This window comes from Echinococcus granulosus (genome assembly GCF_000524195.1).
Source record: "Echinococcus granulosus chromosome Unknown EG_S00064, whole genome shotgun sequence".
NCBI lineage: Eukaryota > Metazoa > Platyhelminthes > Cestoda > Cyclophyllidea > Taeniidae > Echinococcus > Echinococcus granulosus.
In genome coordinates, this window is record NW_020170444.1 from 321,761 (window position 1) to 333,294 (window position 11,534).

The 11,534-nt window shown below is 42.5% G+C and overlaps 1 protein-coding gene across 1 annotated transcript; it reads right to left on the reverse strand. All coding sequences in view use genetic code 11, as the record gives it.

Moving 5' to 3' along the window:
- Positions 1–4,145: 4,145 nt before the first annotated feature.
- EGR_06845 (Paraplegin) lies at positions 4,146–11,260 on the reverse strand (the record flags this gene model as incomplete). The annotated part of the gene is made up of 9 exons (XM_024496094.1): positions 4,146–4,394; positions 5,441–5,535; positions 6,129–6,425; positions 6,798–6,980; positions 7,256–7,482; positions 8,539–8,873; positions 9,598–9,937; positions 10,024–10,136; positions 10,832–11,260. The coding sequence occupies 9 exons, from the start codon at positions 11,258–11,260 to the stop codon at positions 4,146–4,148; spliced, it is 2,268 nt and encodes a 755-aa protein (XP_024349514.1).
- Between the last annotated feature and the right edge of the window lie 274 nt (positions 11,261–11,534).

The window sequence follows — 11,534 nt, forward strand, 5'->3', positions numbered from 1 at the left end:
GTATCGATAATAGCACGCCTCTGGTATGCACAGACATTCTTTTAACCGCCTTCAAATCCACAGCGAATGAGGCAACTTCACCGAGCCTGACGATCAAATGGATATGATAGCAATAGTCCAAACTCTCTATAGAGGATGAGGTCTCAATGTTCCAAGAAGGTGCTGAGTTTCCTATGCACCCGGTGATCCCAGCCTCATTGGTTCAAGGAGTACTCCAAGGGTTAAATGAGCCACTGGACCACGTGGGAAAAAGGGAGATGCTAAGTGCATTTAGAAAAGGTAGTGGTGGCCTGTGCTTACATCAGAACAGCATATTTAATACCAAACTTGGGCAACTCACAGCAGCTTTAAAAGGCCTCACCTTACGTAGATCACCCCACTTTAATCCATACCAACAGATTTTCCGAGGGAAAGAATCGGTATTGACATCATGGTTTCACTACCACTCGCTAAAAAAGGAAGTCAAGGCAGTATGGTTATTGTACGCAGAACCCATAAAGACATGAGGTGCTAAAATGGTAGCTTGTGTTTCCTTCAATCACTGGATTTGTTAACGCTGGATACCTGAAACGATGTGCAACGACTAAGGCTGGAATTCGACTCTGCTGAAATGTGCATAAACTTCGGGAGCCCCAAGACAAGCAAGACACCTGGACATTGGCAAGGTACTGAAAAAGTGGAGAGAACGAATTACATTCTGGCTGGAGTACAGAATGTCTTCACTAGAAATGCACAACTGAGAGATTGAGGTTTAAGCCTCGGCCGGCGACTTCTTGTTTACAGTGGAGGCTAGAGTCCACATATCAACCGGCGTTTCACTGATAAAGATGCATACAGGCTGTAAAATATAAGTGCCTTTTGGTATTTTTTTACCAAACAAGAAAGTAGCAACTAACAATTTTTATCCAGTGCGCTGATCGTGACTGAAGGAAGGAGTGTGAGAAAATGTCGACTTTACACAGGAACACCCACGACAGCCATGTCTCGGGCAGAAGGGATATTACAACAGAGTCAAATTAACTTCTACGGAGAAAGGGACATAGCATAGAAGTACAAGCCGACCATGCCCCTTGGTTGTTTGTTTAAATCTCTGTTTTAATAGAGGGGCCACTCAGGTGCTCCAACAATGTACAGTTTGCCGGGTGGACTGGCCTCTGAACTATGCCAGTAGCGTCAATCCTTACTGTACATCGACAATGCATATTCTGCGGGAGTATTGTTTTCTTTCGTCTTCAAGGAAGCCTTAAGGTGCCAAAAAAAGTGTCGTTAGATTGTCAAATTCAAAAATAGCAAAGCTGAAGTAGTAAGGAAACAATGTGCCTACGCTTTTAGGATAATGAAAGCAAATAATGTTGAAAAACGTTTTAATTGACATCGGTGAGTCGTTGAGAAAACATTGTGGTTTGCTTTTGGCTGCAATCCTTACAGAGGCAACATTCTCAAGAATGCAGGGAAAACTGAAGAAACTCCCACTAAAGGTGACAAAGTTTTGAACACTATAAATGTACTTTCAATGAAGTGCTTGCCATGTTTGTCACATTCCATTGATAAAAAATGATAATCACACATGTGGGATGAGTAGTTGCAAGGGAGTGGCACAATATGGCTAGCAAATACAACAGCATCAAACCCTTTATAACTGTTTAGTGACTTTCTTTCATTGCGTTTCCTAATTATCCTAGGAGCATTACCGCTACGTGCTTCATGAGAGCACTATGATTTTGTGCTTCATTTTTGTTTCACAGTAAAAAGCTATCTATCCATCGAAAACCGTTGGGTTGTGTAGCAGTACCGATGATGTTTTTACAGCAAATCCAAACTTCAGAGTGTATTATTGCAGGTGGAATTAGAGCCAGAGACATAATTACATTTTAGCTAAAATTGATCCTCAACCTCACCCTCATTTTGATCAACTCCTTGAAAGGTTTGCTATTCCAACTGCCTTTGGTGGGAACATGAATGGCGCCGGCATTTTGATCGTGCACAAGGTTATCAACACAATTGAATGTTTGAATCGAATTGTTCACTGAACCACCAACTACCGCTGCAATCAGACTGACGTTCCACCACGCAAGTCCTTCCTGGATGGTTTGAGGAATGTGGCAACGCATTTTGGACGATGAGAGCGATTTATTCCACCAGTTTAACGTATTGCAGTGCACTAAGGCAATTAGAGGATCCTACAATTTCACCTGGTCTGTGGCGAACAGACCCTTTGAGGGTACTTTGCATGGCGACAACCCATTATTTTTGTAGCAGAGAACCAAGATTGCAGGTATAGAATGTTTTAAATGACATTGGAGCACCTCCTATCGATGCGTATAGAAGTTGGACACTGGGCTAACAATGGACATTCGTTGTGTTTGGATTTCGTTCTCCCTTCCTGACCAATAAATCTTACTGTAATGGTTGTTAGCGTGATGTCTGTTACAGAGGAGAAAGTGTGCTCTGGACAACCGCAGCCTGATTACTAGTCTACATAATGTTCTTGTAAAGAATGCCCAGCATAATCAGTGTACTCTTTCCAAGGGAATGAAGGTCGAGTTGGAGGAGGTAAACACCGACTCCGTAACACTTGCGACAGCGCCGACGATCGTAACTCTTTTAAGAGACACATGAACTTTGAAATGTTATTTAAAACCGCAAGATTCAACATCTGGTTCTCTCCCGACGTCAATGAGCACTGCAGATTCCGTAGAAATTGAACCAAAACCTATTTTTGGCCATTGCAGGGGTAGGGATGACCACAGGTACCCAGTTGGAAAAGCGCTTTTGATGCCTTAGTCTATGTCATCAGGGTCCAGGAAGAACAGACACCGGCCAAAGAATTATTTCATTTCAGCCAAAAAGTGGATAAAGAAAATGAGGGGGAGTACACGAACAACCTTCAGCTACTAGAGGGACGAGCCTTACCCTACTCCACTCCAATCAAGATAATTGTCTAGTTTAGCCACGGAGTTTTCCCGGGCAATAAGCTCCGCGGCACGAACACTAACTGCCTCAGTGAGCTGGTAACGTTCGCAACAAAACAGCGTCGGTAGTTGTTTAAGCTTACGCACCACATCAGTCGCAAATGGAGATCAAGCCTGATACCATGATGCCCGATATTGAAGCCCTCGCTTCATCGTCTTGCAAACGGCATTCAGCAGAAGGAAATCAAGTTGTATTCGAAGAGGATACGTCATTAAAGGTCAGCATAGGCAAGGGAACCTTAACAGTTGAATTTATTACAAAACCGGAACTAGCTTAAGATACACTCCTTGGCGTCGATTTTTACGTAGAACTAAAGCCGTTTTGATTTTTGCAGAAATTACTCTCTTCACTCACCAAGTTACTGAAGTCACGGCAGCCCTCTCGCTACTGAATAAAGACATCGGCGATATTTGCAATATCCCTTTTGAAATTGTTACTATTTCCATGAACACCCTAGACCATCACTGCACGGAGCTCATTTGTGAAAAATTTTATGGGCTACTAATTAAGCACATAAAGTTTCTTATAGTCTGGTGTTAAGCTAGGAAGAACAAGCATTGTACAGCATGCGACAAACACCAACGAAGCTAGACCGATGTGGAGGCCACCTAGACGCAGACCACGCCTTCTGCTCAAAAAAGTAAAATCATCAAAAGCACTATGGCCCTCATATATTAATTTAGTGGAAACGGAAGAGGACAGAAGTCCACGGCTGTGCACTGACTATAGGAAGCTGAGTGCAATATTAAAGGGGGATGCCTTTCCGCTAATTTACATAAACGCTTTGTTAGACTGCCTACACGGGTCAAAGTGGTTCTCCACCCTGGACTTATAATCAGGATACTGGTCCCATAATTGATGAACCCAAAAAAGTTTTTTTCTATGCAATGGGAATAACTTAACACAAAGGCAAACCATGGTGAGAAATAATTTCGACTTTTATACGCAAACAACGAATTTGATTTGGTCGTATATAAAAATAAAACTAGCCAGGTGTGAGGCTTGAAATGACACCAGGTAAGCACTTCATTATTAGCCAAATGTAGCCCTGCTAGACACCGACACAGCTTTTCACGTATCATAGAAATGTGGAGAAGTTATGGCAGCCCATCATTAAACGGGACAAAGGGAAGTGTAGACCAATTTTTGAGGTACAGCAGATTATGATGACATCAGGACGTGGAAATGTTGGAGCAGGAGACACCTGAGTCTGAGGCGATGATGGCCTTTAATTCGTCTGCCGAAAGGACTTCCTTCTCAAGAAGTTCATCAACAATGCGACGCAGTTTCAACTCGTTCTGCTTAATCAGTGTCATGGCGCACTGGAATGCCTCCGCCACGAGGCGCTGCACCTCACAATCAATCATTGCCGCGGTCCGCTTACTGTAAGGCTCCATCGAGAAGGGATTCTGCGAGTGATCCTGTGAGAATAAATAAATCAACAGCACTTGATTGTGGGATGTAATTGTTGCAGTAAGTGTGTCAATCTCCCCTACCTTGGTTCTCACGATGGGTGTGCTACACCGTTATTCAATGTGATGGATAATGCAATAAACAGAGATGGAAAATTAGCGGGTAAAGGAAAATTTGACAGCGCACTAAAGGCTATTTGGAGCTGAGCTTTAAGTAATCACAACCGCTGCAACATTTCAGGTAAGATGGTGCTCTTTTCAAAGAATTTGGCTTGCAGTTAGCTGAGGAGTAACCTAACGCTCAGGCAATTTCAGGAATGACTGAAAGCACCAGTGATTTATGGGCGGCAATGAAGTACTCCAAGCAAACGTTTTTTGTTGAATTATCACCTCTACTAAGAGAAATAGATTAAATCATCAATGAATACGAATAGAAGTAAAAAGCGGTACTATGAATTGGCCCCTTGCTGCAGTGCGGGCCAAACAATTACTTGTGTTGACCATTTAGCAACCACCCTAACCTATCTTCATCCACATCCCAATCCCCACCATCTACTTAGGTCACTTCATCTCGCTTCATTGTCACGAATAGTCAAACACTGTTAAAGTGCTAACCAGGTGAAAGTCAGGCTCTCAATAATTTAGTAGTACACTGAAAATAAGCGCATCTACATCCATCTACTACGGCTGATTTACTACAACAACCAATAGCGATTTCACCTGTATCTTTTATACACTAATTCACAAATTTTGACCCGCATTCCAGAACAAAATCCGGGCGCGAAATAATTTAGCTAAAGGTTCGCTGGAGACATTGGCCAAAGACTTGGAACTTCCAATAACGGAAGTGAAATTCCTCAGGTTATGAAAAGTTTTCTTAACTAAGGGTTTGGTGGAAAGGATAATACAAGACGATAACAATTACGCAGGAATATTACAGATACATGAATGCAAAATTTTATGGTTTACTGAAGCAGAAAAATCCCAGTCTTAGTGATTCACGAATTAAACAGAGCAACAACAAAGTAGGAAAAAAAGCTAAAATAGAGGCTTACGCCAAAACTAAGGTTGCCCACAGCCTTGGACATCCCCCAATCTCGCACTTCCTTGTAGGCTAAGTCGGTAGCCTTCTTGAGATACTGCTGTGAGGCTGAAATGGCAGAACAGGGGAACGAAAATTGTCTTACTATCGATGTACGCACGTAAGCACATCCCTGCAAAACTTATGGCCGGGAATCAGCTCTTACTGAAATTCGATTCAGTAGAACTGGATAAAACGTCGCATTGCCTTAAGTCATTGGCGACTTTTCAGATTGCATCTTTTTGGAGCAGCAGAATAACTTACCAACTCACATATCACATAAAATCTTCGGAAATAGTTGGAATGTAACATCGGTGGCTAAGCGGTGGGATAAGCCAATACTGGGTACCAGTGAATAGCCAACATATTAAATCAGTTGACCGAAGTATGACAAACGGCTGGGGAAGCACATTAAATGGAGGTCAGAGAAATCGTGGGAAAAGATGGATACGCTAGTTTTTAAAAAAGTTCATTTGACACGTTCCGTATCGAGGTTAGTTAAAGAGTTGGATTTGGACTGAATGGAAATTTGTTTATAACCAAAAAATGGCTACCAAGGACAGGGTCTACTGACCGCCGGATAAAACGCTAGAGCATGCACCTCTAGCCGTTCACTTACGAACAAAGAAAGACCCTTCCAGAACTTGCAAACGTCAGCTCACCATCAGAGGAGGCCTTAAAGACGAACTCCTCTGCAGCCCTACCGGCGAGGAGAACGGTGAGCCGGTCGGCGATGTCGTCACGGGAGAGAAGGAGGCGCTCTTCGGGGACAAATTGGGTGAAGCCAAGGCTACCGGAAATGCCGGAGTCGCCAGTGGAGGCGCGAGGCACGATGGAAACGCGGAACGGCTTTAGTCCCGTTGAGGGTAGTAATGAAGCTATTAGTGCCCGTCCCGCCTCTTGTACCGCCGCCACTCGACGCTCAGGCTGCGAGAGCGGACTCGAGCGCTTTGCTGCACCTGTCCCAATGCAATCGCAAGCGATTTCACAGGTTGGCTTTCCCTTCCCATATTCTATTTCAGATTGGTTCAACATTTAATTTAACCAGTCCTCAACCAGACTACAGATGATAATTTTGATGGTCATCTCAATGTACCACAACGTGGTCAATTGAGGGTCAAATTAAATTTGAACCTTGCCTAAGCGTAAACATAAGCTAGAAGAACCTTACAATGATCCTGCGATTATCGCATATAGCGATTCAAAATTAGGACCACATATAAGATCAGACCCCCGTCATTGTAAATTCATCCCATAAACTGTCGTGATATTAAGGATTGGTAACAGAAGTGGGGAGAAAACAGAGGTGAAATTCTTGCCTGCGAGAACACGCTCCAGAGCGCTGTCGAAATCTGCAACTTGGATGCCCTCTTCAGCATGGACACCTCTGGCCGTGATGAGGGCGGCTTCGTTGCAGAGTCGCGCAATGTCCGCACCGGACATGCCGGATGTCCATGTGGCCAGGTGGTCGCGCAACGCCGGCACGTCGATGCTGGTGGCCAGTTTGTACTTGCCTGCGGGTCGCAAAAGACAATCATTGCTATTTGAAGGTAAGCCTTCCCATTTAGTGCCATTTATATAGGGCGGTTCATATACGTCGGTATTCATTTTAACGTTGAACAATAACAGACTCATCTCCCAGGGAAATTAACTCAACCAAGAACCAGGAATATCAACTGCCATTACTAAAATTGGCGTTATTGTCACTGTGATAGTGACTCCTCATGGCAAATATTGCAGTTATGATAATCAAAAATAGTTCTGTGACAAGTAAAAAATCTCAACTCACCGAGATACATGTCCAGAAGTTCCCTACGTTCAGCTATATTGGGTAGATCGATGAAGATGTGGCGATCAAATCGGCCGGCCCGTAGCAGAGCCTTATCCAGCAGATCAGCGCGGTTCGTTGCCGCAAAGACGATGGTTCCCTCCGTGGTGTCCATCCCGTCCATCTCCACCAACAACTGATTCAAGGTCTGCTCCATTTCTGCTACTCCGCCACCACCACCACCTGGCCTAGAAAGTATTTTAAAAAAGTGCTAAGAAACCTTCGCATCATTGACATCACACGAATGGGGGATGCTAGAATACGTGGATCAAAAACCGCACATCGTCCTTTTCCGGTCCTGAGTATCATCTTTAGTGCACACACTTGACCTTTCAGAAGTGGTCACAGAAATGCTGATGGCACGAAAAGTCTAATGTCAAATTAAAAAGACCCCCAATTTGGATTTCGTGGATTTACACTAGATTTCACATAAATAAGTTCTGCAATGACGAAACTTATTGAGGAATTCAACCGAAAAATGATGATGAACACACCACATGAGAATCTTCGTCCAAAAAAAAGATCTCAGCTAGATGAAATAGATCACAAAATAATATTTTAAGACGTTCTATCCTGACTGCATTATTCTCTACTCGTCAATTTTTATGATACCGCTCAGCATTCCACCTGAAGTATTCTCAGTTCATGGCAATGATGTGAAGGGTAAGACAAAAGGATTAGTGCTTCAGCGAAAACAATGCGGAAGCGAAGTTATTTTTGCAATAAGAAAAAAATTTAAAACGCTTAGTAAAAAAACTTGGTCCCTTACTGAGGACTGTTTTCGCTTTCCCCATGTATTGTGAGAATATCACCCAATTCCCTTGCATTTAATGTACTTAAAAGCTCTCATAGTGGATAGACAATCCAATTTGAGGCCATTGCCAATTGAGATGATTGCTAAGTGAGACATAGTTATCAGTTATCATAGTGTCCTATGATAACTGAATGGTGCATAAGTGAAATGAATCGGAATATTTCACCATACGAGTGTCACTAAAAAATAATAGCAATAAGCAGAGCCCTCTTATGATGGCCAACAAGTGGTAGAAACTGTAAGCATAGACATTTGATAGGAACAGGGACTTAAGTAGGTGCAGACTAATAGACCGTGTAGCATAGTGTATACATAGCACACCAAACGACCTATCCAAAGCCCTGCCAGTGTTGAACTTCTTATCATTCTGTTGATAAAAAATGTTTGAGGAAAGTAAAGCACCGGCAAAGAAAATAAATTTTTAGCATACGCCGAAGCAGAACGTTTACGTCCAACGGAATCGATCTCGTCAATGAAGATAATGGAGGGAGATCTCTGTCGGGCAGCGTTGAAGAGTTTGCGGATTCGTGAGGCGCCAAGACCACCAATGATCTCGATGAACTCCGAGCCAGCCATGGAGTAGAAAGGCACGCCGGACTCGTGAGCAAGGGCCTTGACAAGAAGAGTCTTGCCCGTCCCCGGAGGACCCAGCAGAAGCGCACCTTTGGGTAACTTTGCACCAAGGTCCTGGTACTTAGTGGGGTTTTTGAGATAAGAGACAAATTCCATCACCTCCTCCTTTGCTGCATGCATGCCCGCCACATCCTAAGGAATTGAATTATTAATTGGTTTGGTAAATGGAGTGAAAGGGTGTTTTATTTCTCCAAGCAACGCTTTTAAATTACTTTAGAACAAGCTTTCCGAACATTTGCCATAAATGGCAGAATTTGTTATCCCATGAAGGTATTAGTGGGTAATTTCATACGAAAGCAGAACCACCAAATAAATGAAACAATTTAAGTGGTTTAGCCAATTTTAGCAAACTTCTGTACTCAGAGTTCATGATCATCAAGACAGGTCCACCCCAACACACAAAATAGTAACCCAATATAGCACTATAAGTCACAATTTCTCAAAAAGTCATAAATGAGTAAAATGGTAAAAAGACAACACCAGTGAACGAATTTTGACAATAACCAATTGAAAAGTTCAGCCATTTCAAGATACACCAATAGTCAAGTTCTAAATTCAAATCTGTTTATTTTGAAGACCCGTCTTTCAGAAAACTACTACACCTTCAAAAGCAGTAAACGCTTCTTGCATTGAGCACCTATCAAAACGGACGCTTTATTTAAAATAGAAGGCAATAAATCAAGGTAAGTCAGGCTGCATAAAGAGGTGTAAAAGATACGATAAAAGTCGATGTTTGTGCAGAAAACAATCAAAGTCTAAACCAAGTCTAAGCTGCTTTTAAGATGATTTATCCCCAATGTTCAATTCGTTGTAGATTAGGCCGGATTAATAAGTTTAGATACAGAATACAACTCACATCAAAAGTGATATTGGTGGTGATGGGTTCAGGCTCTCCCATGCCGGGAAATGCATCAAGGAACGGCATTCCACTACCAAAGCCCCCAGTATAACTGCCACCGACGCTCGGCTCATCCTTGGAATGTCTAGGTAACGGTGGTTGTCTCTGCTTTTTTTTCATCGTGCGCCCCCCAACGTCGCTCTTCTGGTAGAAGAGCTTCCGCAGAGCCACCATAATTGCCTCTTTTGGTGGTAGGTCATGGGGAGCGTTTTTGCGTATCCATAGCAATGCAGCAGTGGCAGCAACGGCTGAGGAGAGTATAACCGTAATTAAGAAGCCATTGGTGTTCATTTCGTGGCTAAAAGCAGTAACATTCCAGCGGCATTCCAGGTCGAGCAAATAAATGAAGTGGTTGAAAAATATTGAAGGCTGATAGGAACTCACGCAACAGTAAGAGGTATTTGATCGGACTGAGGAATACCAATTTTTGCCTCGAATAAACGCACACGACGTTCAAAATCAAGAGCTGTTTCGTTTTGAAGAGGAACACAAACTATCTGGAATAGAGCAGATGGTAAAAGGGACACATTTTTAAGTTTAGTAAGAAATTGTGGTAGGAAATTTGAATAAATTAGGTACGAGGAATGCGAAAAACGGTTGCAAATCACCACCATCTAACTTTATTATTCTCTTAATGTAGCGCTCCAATAACCAACTCCTAAGTAATAAGTTGCGATACCAAATATCAGAGTCAACAAACAAAAAAGCCTTATCTAAAACAACCTTTCTAGATGAATAAAATCCAACGTGGAACAGTTCTTTAGAGAGGAAGCTCAGATTTCAAATTAAGCACATTTAAAACTCATTGAATTGGCGTTGAAGCAATTTTTCTTGGCATCTAATGCAGCAAATTAAAAAGCCCACCTCGGTCAGTTCTCAAGGGGTAAAGAAATCGTATAAACAGTGGCAAAAGGAATATGAAGATGAGGGATGGAAATGATCCCTGAGATGATAAGGTCTCACCAGTATTTATGGAATGGGATTCACCAATGATTTACTTTACATAATTTTGGGTCCTAAAGCATGTTTTATAAATCCAGTCAGCACAGATTAACAACTGAATAACTCTTCAAATAATTTAGGAAAAACTAAAGAACATTCCCCACACAATAAAAAAGAACGGCGACAAAGAAGCAGGTATGATCAAATGGGCCTCTGCACGAGATAATAAAATAAAAAAGATCTGTCTTACAAAGACAGCATTCCCATCTACAAATTGTGCAGACTGAAGGAGAACAAGCGCTCTTCCACGAGTCTGTGAGACTTGAATGCTGCGAACCTCACCACGAGAGAGAAATTCTTCAAAGACCCGCCACGACACTTCAACGGGTTTAGAGACTTTGTAGAGGTAGTACGCAATGGCTATTGAGAGACCTGCTGAAAAAGCTATGAAAGGGGCCATGGGCATTCTTTTGGGAGGCCGGCGTGGGTCCATTTCTTCATCAACCTTTGATGGTGATGGCTTGGAATCTTGTCTAAACCATCTAGACGGTGTTTTGAATTGCCGGAAGTTACGAGAATAAAAGAGGTGTAATGGCTCAGTGTTGCTTGAAGCAGGTGTGGGAAACCATCTAGAATGTATTAGGCGGACAAAAGTTCGTCGGATTGACTGAAGAAGCATTTTGTGAGTTACCAAGGTGAGTGATCAATCAAGAGTTCACTAGAATATTGATAAGATCAGACATAAACCAACTCTAAAAGGTCCTAGGAGAATTTGCGCGTATCTAAAAGTATTACTTTGGACCAAACTCAAAACCCAGAAGCCCTAATCCTCCGCAAAATAGTGCCGAGCCCATGATTGGGTGCTTCGAATATATACATTATCGGTTGATTGACTTAAACAATTTAAGGGCCAGAATACGAATGCAGTTGCAACTTTTAGGTATTTTTTTATC